At 40.8% G+C, this 19444-nt stretch overlaps 1 protein-coding gene across 9 annotated transcripts in view; it reads right to left on the minus strand.

The window, feature by feature from the left end:
- Positions 1 to 209: 209 nt before the first annotated feature.
- The window catches only part of TBC1D5 (TBC1 domain family member 5), a 645101-nt gene continuing 625866 nt past the window's right edge, over positions 210 to 19444 (minus strand). For all 9 annotated transcript variants that reach the window (XM_056519933.1, XM_056519937.1, XM_056519936.1 and 6 more), the window contains 3 exons: positions 12412 to 12491; positions 5435 to 5599; positions 210 to 3226 (listed from right to left, as the gene is read on the minus strand). In XM_056519933.1, the coding sequence (XP_056375908.1) occupies positions 2936 to 3226; positions 5435 to 5599; positions 12412 to 12491 (536 nt within the window). In that variant the 3' untranslated portion in view covers positions 210 to 2935. The remainder of the gene's footprint in view (positions 3227 to 5434; positions 5600 to 12411; positions 12492 to 19444) is intronic.

Below are 19444 nucleotides of genomic sequence, written 5' to 3' on the forward strand. Positions count from 1 at the left end.
TTTCTGAGCTCAGCACACTGGCGCACACTGGCACATAAGAGATACGTGGGCTGCCTGTGAAATTAAACCTTGCTTGCTGTTCTATATTGGCCTGTATTTGACATGCAGCATTGATGAAGACTTTAAGTTAATGCCCCAATCTGTGGACATTAGTAAATGAAAGAGTTTTTGTGTTTTAGTGGTAAGGATAGTTCCTGGGGATTTAGTAATTCTATTTATAGCTACGTCCCTCGAGCAAAACCCATAATTCACCATGTTTTCTCCCAGTTGGTCTGTGGTTCATGTGCCGAGATACAGAAGGAATCAAAAGCGTCTCAAGGCTCTTCTATGCAAAGCTAGTTGTCAGGTTTCTGAATTAGGTCAGGTTTTTTACTGAATTAACAAGAATATTTTTCTAAACATATGCTTTTTACACATACTTGCTTGGGAGGTTTTACTCGCATCACTGCATTTGTAGGAGCAAGAGGAGACAACTGTAGGAACATATCTTTGGGGTAACTACCACACTTGTTCATGGGCTTCATGAGATTCAAGTTAAACGGGTATTCTGGTGTCCCCCCAAAAAAATTTGTAATACTGGGGTTGTAGAAAAAAAAAGCGATACTTAACTACCTTCTGACCCCTGTTGCAGCTCTTTCTAGCCCTGCTCACCTTATCTTCGTCTAGGCAGCAAGCAGATGAGATGAACTTCTGGGGACCGGAAGGAACCTCAATGGGAGCTGCTGCGGGGGGACCGAAGTAGGTAAGTGTCTCTTAATTATCTATAGCCGCAGCATTATATGATTTTTTGGGGGACACTAGAATACTATTTTAATAGGGCTGAGCTACAAGACCAGACAAATTCTGTGGACAAGTGTTATTTTACTAATTATTTTATTTTACTAATCCTGGCCAACTCATTTAAGGCTGAGAAAAATTATTTACAGCAAAAAGCAGATGTAAAGATTTGGTGTCTTCCAGGGCAAGACATAATGTATGTGCAGCTGCCCTGTGGACCATATGGTTAATGGTATATAACTGGCTATTCATTATATACATAATTTGGCCATGTCCATTTCATCAAAGCCACATACTCTTTTAACAAAGCCCGGTTATTTTATATATTTTTTTAAATAAATGTTAATTGTTACATTAAGGTTATTTTGCTAAGGCTAGAGTTACATATACCCAATGGCTCCGGCGAAACCTGCCACAACTGATGCCAGAAGTGCATCAGTTGTGTAGCATCTGGCGTCTATTGTTTGCAGTCGCCAGATGGGGGAGTGCAGCAGGTGGCCTTGTCCTGTCGGTGCCAGTCCGGCAAGTCCAATCATTCGGCATCCAAACTGAGATGCCGGATGATTGTGAGCTGTCCAATTCAAATGAATGGGATCAGTTCTGCTATCAGTTTCCTTTTGGTGCACACCAGAGGAAAACGCCACTGGACAACTGATATATGTAAAGGAAGCCTTTACAACCTACCATACCGGTATACTTTGAGAAAACTGATGATCTGCGAGTTTAGCTGCCAGACACCTCTGATACAGAAGACATTCTTGTACCTCTGACTACACACGTTGCTTGGTAGATCCAGATGAAATTGTTGGGATCCACCATTAGGAATGTATTTCACTAGCCTCGGACTCACATACAAAATCTAACACTGAACCCAAAAATTGACAATGACTGATGGCTATTCTAGATTATTAGGCTAAGTTCACATATTGTTAAATAAAAAACAAAAATACTGCATTAAAATAGATATTCAAAGCGGTGATTTTTTTAAACTGTCTAATAATGTATAGTCTAATAAAAAAATCTATAAAATAGCATCCTTCAGTGCACACATTGTATAAAAAAAGAGCCCTGACATACGATTTTTTGATTTAACGGAACACATTATTAGAATACAATTTTGGTTTTCACTTTACAATGTGTGAACTTAGCCTTATAATGTAGTACAGTACAGACCAGCTTTAACAGGAATGAAGCAATACTTTCTCCTACAAAATTGCCATTGTATCACACTTCTTGACATTGCTGTTGTTGCCCCACGTTCACTGTTTTGAATCATTTGCCTCCCTATACCGGGGCAGTTTTTACAGTGGGCTATTCTAGATTGTTCTGCTATGACAAGTTCCATCACCGCAAGCACTTTTTTATTTTTCTATATTCTATAAAAAAAAATATGTAATTGACCCCAAATAATCCAACAGAAATGGGATGGCTAGTGTGCACACAATAAAACCATATTTTTCTGTAGTTTGGATAAAGTGAAATGCAATAATGGAACTTGTTTATGCTTTAATCACTAAGACAGTATACATGTATGTACAGTATTTCCTCGTGATAGGAAACATTTGACATCATATGCTCCTGGTACCAATAAGTCACCTCCATTGTCCTTAACCCCAATTCTTGGATTTACCAGACAGTATTTACAGTAAAAAGCTTCAGTGAGATTTTGTTTTAAAGCATACATACAATAGACTTCATTTACTTTATTGGTTAAACACATACATCTGTTGGCATTACTGACATACATTTTTTAAGTATCATACTCTTAGTAAACATAGCTTTTTCAAGCTTGGTTAAGCAACCAGTGATTCTCCAGCTTCGGTAAATCTATTAGTTCTTGCAAGCACAGCCATTCATTGGAATCAAAACCAGTGAGCCTAACATTGTCCTAGCGTTAAGTAAAGCTATGAACTGCATTCTGAATCCAGTAGACATATCATATAGTGGTCAATATACATGTAAGGCAATAATGACAATGGCTATATTCTCAGTAATGTCTATTTGTGCTCTGATTAGCAGCTTGCATAAATGACAGGATCTGGCACATCCTGTGGTTCTTATGTAACAAAACTACTCCCTATACATTTCAGAGTACATGAAGGGTGTTTCTCATTCTACAAAGTATAAAAACATAAGAAAGAAAAAACAGATTTAACAGTTAAATATCTAATGGGCTAACAATGGTGAAGTCAGAATCTTTGCTGTTGTTGCTGCTGTCATCATCTGGGCTAGAGCTGAGGATACTTGAAGGTGTTGTTCCGCCCATGAGGGGGTCAGAGAAGGTCAGTGCATGGGAAGAAGGTTCTTTTTCTTCTGTACCTTTAGGTTTCGACAATGTACCTTTTGACTCTAAGTCAGGGTCGAAATCACTTCTGTCATCTTCCTTAGGTATCAAAATATAGTCATCCGAGTGCCGAGACTCTGTGTTTACAGACAAGTCATCTTCATCCTAAGAGGGATAAGCCATTTATATTGGTTATGTTCACAAGCTGGACAGTTTTGGTAAATTTGTTGCCTGTTTTTAAATACGGACATACAAATAGAGAAGACAGTTGTTATGTAAAAAATAATTTATCCAGGAAAAGCACCACTCTTGTACATGGCAGTGTCTGGTATTGCTGTTCATTTCTGGACTTGGACAAGAATGGATCTGATTTTGGGACAACAAAGTACTTTTTCCAATTCACAACAGCACCAAATAAAATAAAGAGTATATACTGTCTGCCAGTATTTTCAACTACAGGACAGCTGATGTCCAAACAAGACTGACCCTAAACACCTCCACAGTGCTGTGAATCAAAAGAGGCCACGTGCCACTCGTGTATATAGATCACATTACTCCAGAGGAGTCTGTGCTTGCTCTGCAATCTCTTATGAAGGTCCTATAAATGGATGGAAACATAGCATATATTTTATGGAATATTTACTTAAATTATTTATGTAAATAAAAATCAACTTTACCTACACAAATCATAACATGTGCCTTGTTTTATTTGATTGTATTTAAGAGAAGCCACTAACACCGCAGAAGGTCTAAAGTGTTTTCTTAAAATGGTATTTTTACCATGTTTATGTTCTCATTTTACACTCCTAGAAAGTTACCACCATGATAAGTAGTGCTTTCTTAGTGCTCAAGTCAGAAGGACAAGAATGGACACAGAATGTACTCTGTCTCCAATAGGCTGTACAAAGAATTTTAGGAGCAACTGTACTACCCCCCCCCCCCCCCATGGTGCCCTAGGATGGTCGTACACTTATAGGGAAGTTGCTGAGCTGCTCATAGCAACCAATCAGATGGCTTCTTTTATTTTTCAGAGGCCTTTTCAGAAATGAAAGAAGGGATCTGATTGGTTGCTATGGGCAGCTTTTTCTCTAGACAGGTTTTGATAAATCTCCCCATAGACTAATTCTTCTGGTTGTCTCTTGAAATAGTCAACAAAGTCTACAAGTTTGTACTTAGCTGGACTCCTAAAATACAATAGGTCAAATAGTTTTAAGTATTTCCCATGCAGACATCTAGCCAGCCAGCAGGGAATGCTGGGAGATTTCATCTCGGAACGCAGCAGAATTGTAAATCCACTATAATACACAGTCTGTAATCCAGAATCAGACTAGACAAGCCTGCTCATCAGAACCCTCTGCTCCTGGCGGGAGGCTGGACATTTATATACCTGCAACTATTAACTATTGAAACAGTGTATATGTACAGTACTTACAAGATACATACCATGCATAAAATCATGGACTCTCACATGAAATATCATGTTGAAGAACACATGGCATGACTAGGTGTTCTAACTAAAACCACATTCTTTTTTAAATCCTAACCAGCATAACGCTATAACATATGAAAGTATTTACTGCTTGCTGTCCATTTGTACAATGATGGCTGTAATCCAAGGATAGATGGAGGACTCGCCCAAAGCATCTGCACACACAAGCTTCACAGAATCAACACAATCTCAAATGTGGTTCAGCAGGATAAGAGAAACATACAGACAAATGTATCCAAACTGTATGTCTTGATAAGTGTTATGTGTTGTGATGGATTTGTCAGAGGTCAAATCTTGAGCTCATGTCAGATTTAGGAAATTCACAATGACATGAAGCATGTTTGCAACTACTCTTCCCAGCTGCTGACTAAATCAATTATGTCAGGACATACTAGCAGTAGCTTGATCATATAATGACCTTAGAACAATGCCATATGTCTTTCTGACATGATCTAAAGCGCTTGGTACCAAAATTAGGCATAGACACTATTTTAAAACATGGCCCAGATTTAGCAATCTATCCGAGAAAAAAATTGGATTTGCTCATAGCAACCAGTCAAGATGTGATTGGTTGCTATGGGCCAAACACTTCAGTCTTTGTCTCAGACAGATTTATAAATTTGTGCCACTGTGTTAGAATGCAGAAAAAGTGTTTCTACTACTACCTAGAGAAAGGGCATAATGACATAAAACATACATATTCTACAGATTTAAGATCCACAACAGAGGGTCCTAATAACTGGTGGCTCTCGATGTGTCAGATCCCTATGTAATACTTCAGCTAGATATAGCAATAATCTACCTTGGATATAGTAGGGGAAATGGGCAGCTGGTTTTCATTGGATTTTTGCCAGGTGCCTTTTACTAAAGGCATATTACATTACCTGATGTGACTGTAGCGGTTTATGAGGCTCCAGCTCCTGCATCTCCCCCTCTTTCATTTGCAGGCTGGAGCAGTAATGGTCATCAGTGATGGATATCTCCTCATTCTCTTCCGCCTCAAGAAGACTTTGGTTGAATCGCAGGGATCCTTTCAAAATATCTTTTACCTGAAAATACCAGAATATTCTCAATGAGTTGTAAGTTCTTTACAGGGCTGAGTTGTCTACCAAAGTGAATTCTGTAAACCCATGAATTTGTATATGGACAAAACCCCTGGTCCATCTCAAAACCCTAATACACTTTACTAATGTAACACTGGCTACTGGAAAATATAGTGTATAATAGGGGTATTCAACTGGCGGACCGTGGTCCAGATACGGACCGCAGCCGCCAGTCATCCGGACTGACCGCCGGATCTCCCCTCATTCACTTGTATCGGTGTCTTTAAGACACCAATACAAATGAATAGCAGCAGCCAGGAGCACTGCTAGCGCTGCCTCCATCATCTGCTCTGGCCAGGCCTTACTAGAAGAGGCCAGAGCAGCGGAGCAGTGCGGGACCTGGGACTGGGAGCCAAAGCTCAGGTACAAATTTGTGTTCCCCCACATGTGACTCTCCAGTAATTTTAGAACTACAACTCCCATCATGACCTTCTGTCTGTGCATGATGGGAGTTGTAGTTTGCAACAGCTGGAGAGTCACAGTGGCAAAGTTCATGTGGGGGCACAGGGACATCTTTAATTCTGAAGGCATCGTGGCATAATGAACTCTGGGGGCACAGCGGCATCATTAATTCTGGGGGCACAGCGGCATAATTAATTCTGGGGGCACAGCGGCATCATTAATTATGGGGGCACAGTGGCATAATTAATTCTGGGGGCACAGTGGCGTTAATAATTCTGGGGGCACAGTGGCATCATTAAAGCACAACTGTCATGACATTTTGGTGCAATAACCTGCACACAGCCTTTGTACTGTGTGCAGGTGGTGGGTATAACAATGTTTTTACCTGAAATTTGGCGGCTTTCATAACTGCAAAAAAGGCTTTTATTCAAAGCCACTGACGGTCGGATAGGTGTGGCGCGAGGTACGCGATGCCACGCCCACCCCCACGCCTATCCCGTATGTCTGCCCTGGGACCTCTGTGTTATTGACACACAGGTTCCAGCGCATGCGCCCTTCAGCTAATCTAACTTGCACGCTGCTGTGTGTCATCCAGCAAGCGCTTGCTCCCGCCGCCGTCTTCCTCCTCAGTGCGCCTGCACAGAGCAGTGCGCAATCAGGTTAGTTCTCCATACTAGGTGCAGAGAGGAAGCGGCAGGGAGTCATCGCGTACCTCGCGCCATACCTATCCCACAGTCAGTTGCTTTGAATAAAAGCCTTTTTTGCAGTCATGAAAGCCGCTATATTTCAGGTAAAAACATTGTTATTCCCACCACCTGAACACAGTACAAAGGCTGTGTGCAGGTTATTACACCAAAATGTCATGACAGTTGCGCTTTAATTCTGGGGGACAGTGGCATAATTAATTCTGAGAGCACAGTGGCATCATTAATTCTGGGGGCACAGTAGCATCAATAATTCTTTGGGGAACAGAGGTACAATTAGTCGGTACAGGGCACAGTGTTTGTCGGAAATGTATTTAGGGGCATAGCTTGTGGCAGTAATATTGCAGGGGCCCAGTGTGTGGAAGTATTATATTCAGGGATTAGTGTGTGGCAGTAAAATATCAGGGGCCCAGAGTTTGGCAGTAATATACCAGGGGCCCAGAGTGTGGCAGTAATATACCAGGGGCCCAGTGTGTGGCAGTAATATACCAGGGGCCCAGTGTGTGGCAGTAATATACCAGGGGCTCAGTGTGTGGCATTATTATATTCAAAAGGTAAAGTGTGCGGCAGTATTATATTTAGGGGTACAGTGTATGGCAGTATTATATTCCGGGGCCCAGTGTGCGGCAGTATTATATTCAGAGGGTACAGTGTGAGGCAGTATTATATTCAGAGGCTACAGTGTGTGGCAGTATTATATTCAGGGGTACAGCATGTGGGAGTATTATATTCAGGGGCCAAGTGTGTGTCAGAATTATATTCAGAGGGTACAGTGTGCAGCAGTATTATATTCAGAGGGTACAGTGTGTTGCAGTATTATATTCAGAGGGCACAGTGTGTGGCAGTATTATATTCAAGGGCCCATGTTGCAGCAGTATTATATTCAGAGGATACAGTGTTCGGCAGTATTATATTCAGAGGGTATAGTGTGTGGCAGTATTATATTCAGAGGGTACAGTGTTCGGCAGTATTATATTCAGAGGGTACAGTGTGTGGCAGTATTATATTCAGAGGGTGCAGTGTGTGGCAGTATTATATTCAGAGGGTACAGTGAGTGGCAGTATTATATTCAGAGGTTACAGTGTGTGTCGGTATTATATTCAGAGGGTTCAGTGTGTTCCAGTATTATATTCAGGGGTACAGTGTGTTCCAGTATTATATTCAGGGGTACAATGTGTGGCAGTATTCAGGTCATACATCCCCCACACTTCAGTCGCTCGTTTGCTATTTCCTTCAGCACTGAGGCCGCTAGGTGTGAACTAGGCCTTAGTGTTCTGCTCGGACCTTTACCGGATGTCAGACCTGAAAAAGCGGCCCCTCTCTAAAAATAGTTGAGCACCCTTGGTATATAATAAATATGTAGTGGGGGGGCTCAATCTATGTAATACATCATATGGGTGCTCTTCAAGTGTGCTAAAAACACTATAATCCAAGAGAAGCAAACAGACCGCACACTATATTAGAGAGCACACCAATAATTTATAAGTATTCCATAATGTTATTAAGTACAAAAAAGAGAAAGGCACACAAATGAGATACAAGTACAAATAGTGGACAAAGCTCTAAAATCTATTAAAAAGGCTCATTTAGAGCCACAACACAGTCCTAGCAAGGGGCCATGAACCCCCTAAACTAGTAGGCCACCGTCCCGAAATGAGGAGTTATTGCAAATGACATGTCCTGTCGGCTTCGTGGCACCGTCCTGTTCCATCTTAACTATTTGTCTGATCCTTTCCATGCCGGTCGCTTCCATATGTTAACATACAGGTTGTATATATTGGTAGGATGCATGTATGGTCAGGGTAATGTATTGATGTATATATCTAGCTGCTATTTATGACTTTATTTTGCAATATTGCATAATTACATCATACTTTCCTACTTGCATATAGTGGTGCTAACTCATTGTGACACGGATGGGACATGTCATTTGCAATAACTCCTCATTTCGGGACGGTGGCCTACTAGTTTAGGGGGTTCATGGCCCCTTGCTAGGACTGTGTTGTGGCTCTAAATGAGCCTTTTTAATAGATTTTAGAGCTTTGTCCACTATTTGTACTTGTATCACATTTGTGTGCCTTTCTCTTTTTTGTACTTAATAAAATTATGGAATACTTATAAATTATTGGTGTGCTCTCTAATATAGTGTGCGGTCTGTTTGCTTCTCTTGGATTCCCTTGGTATATAATGTGACCGAATAGCCAAATAGATGTAGCCAAATGAAGCAAATGTAGACATCTCAAATAATGACAGCATTTGACCACATGCCGATTATGTAAATGTGGCGCCCTTAGTGTCTACTGCGAAAATATGAGCACTGTATTCGTGTGCTTTACTGCGCAATACAATTTGGAAGACAAGCATTTAAGAGATGCCCTAACATCAGCAGCACTGTGTACAGAGATGAAAGGCAGCTTATACAAGATTATATTTTGTAATACAACTACTATATTAATATCTTCTTATATCAAGAGCGCATCCACAGAGTCCAAGCTTTTACAGATCATTGTTCCAGCAGGAATGCAAAGGTCATCAGACTGAAAACATCCTTACATTATAGTGGATTAAAGACAAAGGCGGAGATATTAAAAAACTACTGTAATTTCTGTTATACTGATATTAATTAAACTTTTTTTTCTCCTCACATTTTCAAAGGTCTCTTGTGCTGCTTTGAAAATATGAGAAAGTTCATTTTCATGCCACTTAAATTTTTTCATGCCAAAAATTGCCAGCATATTGGATTTTTTTATGCCAAAATTGACGATTTTGGCAGCCAAATTTCACATCCCGGAAAATTTTGGCTGAAGCATCTCAAGTAATATTCCCTGTCCAGACAAGTGATAACTGTAAATAAAAAAAAATTCTAGCGCTTAAATGTAAGTTCCGATGCAGTGACAATGAAAAAATATATATTTATTTTTCAATAATTGATTAAATAACACCTTTTACCAGAAAAACTAAAGAAAAAAAAAACAATAACAAAAAAACTACAACCATTTCTGTGATTTCTACACTAGAAATTTTTGATGTAAAATGGACTCTCATCCCTTTGAAAATATCATGTAAACATGAAATTTACATAGCCATTCCCACTTTTGCAAAACTGGTGTGACTAGTGTAAACCTAACAAAGTGTAAAACACTTTGAATATCTGATTTAAACCTTTTCGCGCCGAAACACGAAATGTTTGACGTGAAGAGTTTTGAATATGACCCCCAAAGGGTATTTTCTTTACAGTAAAATTGTACAAAGAAAATATATTTTTCTTAATCAAAGAGAAAAGCAAGGAAATATAGCTGTTGGATTAAGACTACACAACACTAGAAAACTCCAACAGCAGGTTTAGCAGGGGCTGCAGCCTTGACTTTATAGAAATCCACATTAAAGTCAACGGCAGGAAACAGGCAACATGGTCAGAAGGTTACTTACTGTTACAGTAGTTTACCAACGCAGCACAGCATAAATCTATAGACTTCTCATGTAGAGAAGTGTGGCACTCAGTGATCTATTAACCCCTAAAGGACGCAGAGGTTTTCCGTTTTTGCATTTTCATTTTTTCCTCTTCACCTTCTAAAAATCATAACGCTTTCAATTTTGCTGGCTTATGTTTTGCGCCACCAATTCTACTTTCCAGTGACAGTCATTTTAACAAAAATGGAAAAAAAATCATTGTGCGACAAAATTGAAGAAAAAAAAATGCAATTTTTGGGGCTTCCATTTCCACACAGTGCATTTTTCGGTAAAAAGTTAAACCCTATCTTTATTCTGTAGGTCCATACTGTTAAAATGATACCCTACTTATATAGGTTTGATTTTGTCGTACTTCTGAAAAAAATTATAATTATATGCAGGAAAATTTATACGTAAAAAAATGTCATCTCCTGACCCCTATAACATTTTTTGCGCCGTGATCTGAAGTTTTTATCGGTACTATTTTTGTACTAATCGGACTTTTTGATTGCTTTTTATAAATTTTTTCATAATAAAAAAAGTGACAAAAAATACGCTATTTTGGACATTGGAATTTTTTTTTGCGCGTACGCCATTGACCATGTGGTTTAATTAAAGATATATTTTTATAATGTGAACATTTCCGCACACGGCGATACCACATGTTTATTTTTATTTACAGGTTTTTTTTTAAATGGGAAAAGAGGGGTGATTCTTACTTTTATTAGGGAAAGGGTTAAATGACCTTTGGTAACTTTTTTTCACTTTTTTTTTGCATAGCATTCATCAGTGTTATACCCGCTCGACTGCTCCTGCCTGGATCTCAGGCACGGAGCAGTCATTCGGCGATCGTACAGCAAGGAGGCAAGGTCGCATCCTGCAAGCTGTTCGGGATGCCGCGGCAGTCCCGAACAGCACCACTGAGCAAACCGTCCATGTTTACTTTAGTTTTAGACGCGGCGATCAAGTTTGATCACCACGTCAAAAGGGTTAATGCCGGACATCAGCCCAATCGGTGATGTCCAGCATTAGCCGTGGGTCCTAGTTGCCTATAGCAACCGGGACCCACCGGGTATGATGCACGCTCACCTGCTGAGTGTGCTTCATACCTCGGGAGCCGCAGATGAACGTTAATAAACGTCCATTTGCGGCAAGGGGTTAAAAGGGGTCATCAAGGAATCGCAAGAAAGACAGACTTTTTTTCTTTCAAAGATGTCTCCCTGCGTGTGTCTCCACTTTGGCTGTGGTATTACAACTTCACTCTATTCACTTCAATGGAACTGAGATGCAGAACCACACCCAACTTGGAGACAGACAGGGAGTGGTGTTTGAAAGAAATGATCTATGTTTCTTGATTCCTGGATAACCCCTTTAAATAAACTGGGTCCTCCAGAATGATATACACTGTTTTAGAGAGATTTATCAAAATCTGTGCAGAGTAAAATTTGACTAGTTGCCCCATAGCAACAAATCAGGTGGCTTCTTTCATTTTTTAGAGGCCTTTTCAAAAATTAAAGAATAAAAATCTGATTAGTTGCTATAGGCAACTGCTTTACTTTCCCCGCACAGGTTTCTATAAATGTGGGCTGTGGCAATCTTTTATTCATTTAGAGTTAAACCAGGATTTATTATCCAAGTAATACCAAGTAGAGCCCTGCATAGGGATTAGAATCCCCCGCGGGACCCAATTGAAAACTTGCAGGTGCGGGCAGTAATAAGGTTGTTGTGGGCAGGAGCGTGCGGGCAGTCACAGAACATACACTCCTGCAAACCTCTGAAATGCCACAGGGGCTAATGAAATGATGCAAGAGCGAAATGTAATGAAAAGTAGTAATGAAATAGCGGAAGAGGGTAAAAATAAGGCGCGAGCGCTAATGAAAAGGCACGTGCGGTAATGAAGTGGCACAAGGGGTAATGAAATGGCACGGGGGTGGAGCGGGTTCTATCTCTAAAACCTGTGACAGAATCTTTGCGGGAGTGGGTGGAATTGGACACACATGTTCCAGGAGTGGGCGATCGTGAGATCCCTCGGGAGTGGGATTAAGAAAACAGTCCCGCGCAAGGTTCTAATCCCCATCTCCAGTAAATATTCTGCTCATCAGGCCTTATTATGATTTGCTGGGGTATCAGAGGAAATAATTATCATGCTGTCAGAAATACTGTAACATACTGAATAATAGTAGGAAAAGTATTAATACACACCTGCTTCAACATTGCTAGAGACACCTGGATTTTGTCTTCTCTTTCCAACTTTTCTTCTAAGATGACATCCTGAATATGTCCTGTTTCAAAGATAAGATAAGATTTTTTTTTTTATTATTATTTTTTTTTTTAGAAAAAAAGATATACAGTGGGGATCAAAAGTTTGGGCACCCCAGGTAAAATTTGTATTAATGTGCATAAAGAAGCCAAGGAAAGATGGAAAAATCTCCAAAAGGCATCAAATTACAGATTATACATTCTTATAATATGTCAACAAAAGTTAGATTTTATTTCCATCATTTACACTTTCAAAATAACAGAAAACAAAAAAATGGCGTCTGCAAAAGTTTGGGCACCCTGCGGAGTTAATATCTTGTACTGCCCCCTTTGGCAAGTATCACAGCTTGTAAACATTTTGTGTAGCGAGCCAAGAGTCTTTCACTTCTTGTTTGAGGTATCTTTGCCCATTCTTCCTTACAAAAGTCTTCCAGTTCTTTGAGATTTCTGGGCTGTCTGTCACGCAATGCTATTTTAAGGTCTATCCATAGATTTTCAATTATGTTGAAGTCAGGAGATTGTGAAGGCCATGGCAAAACCTTCAGTTAACACCTCTTGATGTAATCCCCCGTGGATTTCGAGGTGTGTTTAGGATCATTATCCATTTGTAGAAGCCATCCTCTCTTTAACTTCAGCTTTTTCACAGATGGCATCAAGTTAGCATCCAAAATTTGCTTGCATTTTATTGAATGCATTTTTCCTCCTACTTGTGAGATGTTCCCTGTGCCACTGGCTGCAATACAACCCCAAAGCATGATTGATCCACCCCCATGCTTAACAGTTGTACAGAGGTTCTTTTCATTAAATTCGGTTCCCCTTCTTCTCCAAACATACCTTTGCTCATTCCGGCCAAAAAGTTAAATTTTAACCTCATCGGTCCACAGAACTTGTTTCCAAAATGCATCAGGCTTGTCTATATGTTCTTTTGCAAAGTTCAAACGCTGATTTTTTTGGTGAGGACGTAGAAGAGGTTTTCTTCTAATGACTTCCATGAAGACCACATTTGTACAACTATCACTTTATAGTGGAATAGTGTACCACAACTCCACTGTCTGCCAGATCTTTCTGGAGGGATTGTGCAGTCAAACGTGGGTTTTGAATTGTTTTTCTCACAATCCTGCGAGCTGTTCTGTCTGATATATTTCTTGGTCTTCCAGATCTTGCTTTAACTTCCACTGTTCCTGATGACTGCCATTTCTTAATTACATTCCGGACAGAGGATATTGACATCTGAAAAGTTTTGCTATCTTCTTATAGCCTTCTCCAGCTTTGTGAGCGTCAACTATTTTCAGTTTTAAATTTCTAGACAACTGCTTAGAAGAACCCATGGTGATGTGGGGGCAAGGTCAGATGAGTCTGGGCATTTAAAACCTTTGAGATTGACATCACCTGGTCCTCCCAGATGATGATTGAGAATAATCCATGACAATGGCAGGACTTAGCTTTGCAAAGGGGGCCGTGCATGCTATAAATTCTCCAGGGTGCCCAAACTTTTGCAGACACCATTTTTTTGTTTTCTTTTATTTTGAAAGTGTAAATGATGGAAATAAAATCTAACTTTTGTTGACATATTATAAGAATGTTTAATCTGTAATTTGATGCCTTTTGGAGATTTTTCCATCTTTCCTTGGCTTCTTTATGCACATTAATACAAATTTTTACCTGGGGTGCCAAACTTTTGATCCCCACTGTACATGTCTGCTATAATGCTTCTGTAATTTACGACTAAATAGTATCAGCTCATATATGTGGCTACACAATGGTACCAATAAATCAGTGTGAGAATTACTGATAAAATATAATGTCAGAAGCAATAGAAAGGGCAATAAACTAGAAGGATTAACAGACATACAGTTACAACATATAGAGAACCTAAATGACCAAAAGATACTACAGTATGGGGACTGGCTTGGGGAATAACCTATTATAAAATATAATGAACTACATTTCCCCATCTGTCAAAAAAGTAATTTCCCATAACAACCAATCACAACTCTGGTCTCATTTTCTAGAGCTTGGTAAGATATGAAAGCTGAACTGTGATTGGTTGTTATTGGCCGAACAAGACCGTTTTTGTGAGAGACAGATTGATAAATCCAGCCACTGTCTGTCCTGGATCACTGGAAACCAATGATTTTGGAATTAAACTGGAATACCCAGGTCTGAGGCACTTGACCAGTAAACACCAGATTAGGAGACACAGGCAACAGACAAAGACACATTGTAACCAAGTATTTATATTTATTCATGAGTAACTGACAGTATCAGGGGACTGAACCCGTCTCAGTGATGTAAGTATCACATATGTCTCAGATAACCACTCTACTGTACAAGACAACTGTATCTAAAGAAGGCCATTATCATTCCAGCATGTTTATTTCATTAAAGGGGTACTCCGGTTGAAAACCTTTTTTCTTTTAAATTAACTGGTGGACGAAAGTTAAACATAATTGTAAATTACTTCTGTTAAAAAATATTAATCCTTCCTGTACTTATTAGCTACTGAATACTAGTGGAGCAGGCTGCATGTCGGCCTAGTGCTGCTGTAATTGCCCACTGGCCCCTGGTTTTTGCTTTTCACGCACAGATAGGTTAGCGTTAGGTCCCGTGCCATCTGAGAAACCTTGGCGTTGGTGTGCGGGCTCTGGTGTGTCCTTAAAGGGGTAGTCCAGTGGTGAAAAACTTATCCCCTATCCTAAGGATAGGGGATAAGTTTGAGATCGCGGGGGGTCCGACCGCTGGGGCCCCCTGCGATCTCTCTGTACGGGGCCCCGGCTCTCCGCTGAGATAGCGGGTGTCGACCCCCGCACGAGGCGGCGGCCGACACGCCCCCTCAATACATCTCTATGGCAGAGCCGGAGATTGCCGAAGGCAGCGCTTCGGCTCTGCCATAGAGTTGTATTGAGGGGGCGTGTCGGCCGCCGCCTCGTGCGGAGGTCGACACGCCCCCTTCCAGCGGGCTGTCGGGGCTCCGTACAGGAGATCGCAACTTAGGATAGGGGATAAGTTGCTCACCACTGAATCACCACTGGACTACTCCTTTAATATAAGGATACACTGGCGAATGTCTCAATTTTAACATCAGTGTTGAGGGATTAGCCAATGTCACTGTATACATCTACCACAGTAGTGCACCTAAATTTCTGTATTGTATTATTCTAATCGTTACACATCCACACCGTTTACCTGGTGTAGGATTCTATTGTGGCACTTGTAGTCCACTGCAGGCATCCTCCATTGTATGCATTTTTATGCTGGGGATCGCCCCTAGCAACGGACTACAAGGGCAGGATCTGCTCCCCCAGTATAAATGCACAACTGCATTTGGGGTTGAGCACCTCCAGCCTTTTGAGACCACGTTTTCTGTTGTTGTTTGAATACTACAGAGGAAATTCTTTTCTTTTTGGAATGCTCTCTGATGACATTATTATAATAATAATGCTTTATTTATTGTTATCCTTAGTGGGATTTGAACCCATGGCCCCAGCACTGCAAGGCAGCAGTGCTAACCACTGAGCCACCATGCTGCCCTTAGCATACAGCTGCTATGCATGGTTGCTAAAATGGACAGAGATGTCAGCAGAGAGCACTGTGCTCGTGATGTCATCAGTGTTCCAAAAAGAAAGGAATTTCCTCTGCAGCATTCAGCAGCTAATAAGTACTGGAAGGATTAAGATTTTTTAATAGAAGTAATTTACAAATATGTTTAACTTTCTGCCACCAGTTGATTTAAAAGAAAAAAGGTTTTCACCGGAGTACCCCTTTAAGACAAGCGGCTACTAGAAGCATATGACATCACTTATCCCTAAGAGACTGGGAAGGTTAGGGTTTATGCATACTATGGAAATTCAGTGAGCTTTTTCCTTGATGAATTCAATCTGTGTATACGCTTGGCCCACAATCAATATAAATTTTGCATGGAATTTGCCGTAAAAATGTACTCCTCCAATTCCAAGTCCATTGACTTGGAATTAAAATGTTTATTATTTTGGGGGAAACCGCATCTGACGTGGAAATGGTTTGTTACATTGCCTTTATGGTGGGCTTCATACTGTGTGCTAGAATGCGGTTTTGTATTGTGGGCGGTTGCTGCAGATATTATAATGGTTCATAACAAACGTGTCCTCCACGTGCCCGTATGACCTCTCTACAATGCCTGGGCATGCTCCTGGGGATGAGGTGGTGGATGGTCTCCTGAGGGATGTCCTCCCAGACCGGGACTAAAGAATCTGCCAACTCCTGGACAGTCTGTGATGCAATGTGGTGTTGGTAGATGGAGCGAGACATGATGTCCCAGATGTGCTCAGATTCAGGTCTAGGGAACGGGTGGGCCAGTCCACAGCATCAATGCCTTCCTCTTGCTAACACACTCCAGCCACATGAGGTCTAGCAGTGTCTTGCATTAGGAGGAACCCAGGGCCAACCGCACCAGCATATGGTATCACAATGGGTCTGAGGATCTCATCTCGGGACCTATTGGCAGTCAGGCTACCTCTGGCAAGCACATGGAGGGCTGTGCAGCCCCTCAAAGAAATGCCACTCCACACCATTACTGACCCACCGCCAAACCGGTCATGCTGGAGGATGTTGCAGGCAGCAGAATGTTCTCCACGGTGCCTCCAGACTCTGTCATGTCTGTCACATGTGCTCAGTGTGAACCTACTTTAATCTGTGAAGAGCACAGGGCATTAGTGACAAATTTGCCAATCTTGGTGTTCTCTGGCAAATGCCAAACGTCCTGCACGGTGTTGGGCTGTAAGCACAACCCCCACCTGTGGATGTCGGGCCCTCATACCACCCTCATGGAGTCGGTTTCTGACTGTTTGATTAGACACATATGTGGCCTGCTAGAGGTAATTTTGCAGGGCTCTGGCAGTGCTCCTCCTGCTCCTCCTTGCACAAAGTGGAGGTAGCGGTCCTGCTGCTGGGTTGTTGGCCTCCTATGGCCTCCTCCACATCTCCTGATGTACTGGCCTGTCTCCTGGTAGTTTCTTGATGTTCTGGACACTACGCTGACAGACACAGCAAACCTTCTTGCCACAGTTAGCATTGATGTCCCATCCTGGATGAGCTGCACTACCTGAGTCACTTGTGTGGGTTGTAGACTCCGTCTCATGCTACCACTAGAGTGAAAGCACCGCCAGCATTCAAAAGTGACCAAAACATCAGCCAGGAAGCATAGGAACTTAGAAGTGGTCTGTGGTCACCACCTGCAGAACCACTCCTTTATTTGGGGTGTCTTGCTAATTGCCTATAATTTCCACCAGTTGTCTGTTCCATTTGCACTACAGCATGTGAAATTGATTGTCAATTAGTGTTGCTTCCTGAGTGGACAGTGTGATTTCACAGAAGTGTGATTGACTTGGAGTTACATTGTGTTGTTTAAGTGTTCCCTTTATTTTTTTGAAGGAAAAGAAAGAACAAAGCGCTTCAATGTGTGGGATCAGCAAATTTTCACAAAGAGCCCAAAATGTAGGAAAGGACTCACCGGATGGAGTGGTGTTGATAACCGAAAGGCACAACACTCACAAGCGTGATCTCCTTACGGAGGACTGGATGTGGATCCAATGTGGACTGCAGATTATCCCGCCCAGGCGTCAGCGTGGGAAATACAGAGAAGCGATGTTCACACCGGACCGGTGTGAGCAAGATATCGGGATGTTTCTCAGCGCTGTCCACAGACCAAGGTAGGTTTAAAACTCTTTTATTAGACACATGTGACGCATTTGAAGGACGTTCCGTCCTTTTCTTCAGACATGTTAAACATAAGTAAAAGCAAGGTATTTATACTCTCATTCGGTCAAAACCAGGAACAGAAACGGAAGTGACCTCACAGTAAATTTACATAAAGCACCATCACTACCTCAGAAAAAAATATATAATGATGACAAAAATAATTAATATTAATGCTAAAACAATAAATACCACTCCGAACTTATTATTGGGTGTTTTTTCTATCATTTCATTCAAACCTCTCGGCCATAACGTATTAAGTGAATAAATCCAGAATGATTCCCTATTAATCAGCTTCTGAAAGCAGTCAGTGTGTTCCAAGGGGATACTTTCCAAGAGACAAAGTTTTAGGCACCTATGGTAACTGTTGTGTAGAGCCATAGTGTGTCTTGACACACTGTGGAGGGCAAAATTATTTTTAATATTATGCCTATGTTTATTTATGCAGGCACGTACAGTTTGTACCGTACGGCCCCCATACTGTAGCCCACATTCACATGTGAGAAGATAAATAACAAAAGAATCAGAGCAATCCAATTTTTCTTTCAGAGTGACGGTTTCGCCCGTGGAAAAGGACGTTATGGAAACGCATGGTGGGGATGGAATCCATTCACAGCACATGCAACGTTTTTTACCGCAACGAAAAGTGCCGATAGTGGTAGGTTTACTAGAACCCTGTTTATTAGTATTATTTTTTAATTTGCTGGGGGCTAGATGGTTTTTTAAAGTTTTAGCCGGTCTGAAAGTTAAAAGGGGACGTTTGGGAACAATTGTTTTTAAAATAGGGACCATCATAACTATTGGCCAATGTTTATTTAGTATACTCATTTTATTTGTGCCATTATTAAAAGTGGTAATAAAATTTAGTTTCGATATATTATTTTCTTTCTGTTTTCTTTTGTTTGTATATTTTATTAAATCTGTCTGTTGTAGTATCTCTACTTTTTTGTAGGCGTTATGTAACATTTTTGGGGGGTAATTTTTTCCCCTGAAACGTCTATATAAAACTTTCGATTGTTCTTTAAAAATCATCCTGGAAGGTAAAATTTTTTCGAATTCTTCGATACTGCCCATAAGGAATGTTTGTTAACCACTTAGAGTAAAGTGCGTTTTCGTGCATATTTTTTAATCTGTATTTTTAAAAATGTCCAGATCAAAAAAAACTATAAAATCAGTAGAAAAATCCATGGTAAAATGAAGCCCCCAGTCATTCTTGTTTAGAAATTCCACAAAATTAAAAACT

Source organism: Hyla sarda, chromosome 5 (genome assembly GCF_029499605.1).
Source record: "Hyla sarda isolate aHylSar1 chromosome 5, aHylSar1.hap1, whole genome shotgun sequence".
NCBI lineage: Eukaryota > Metazoa > Chordata > Amphibia > Anura > Hylidae > Hyla > Hyla sarda.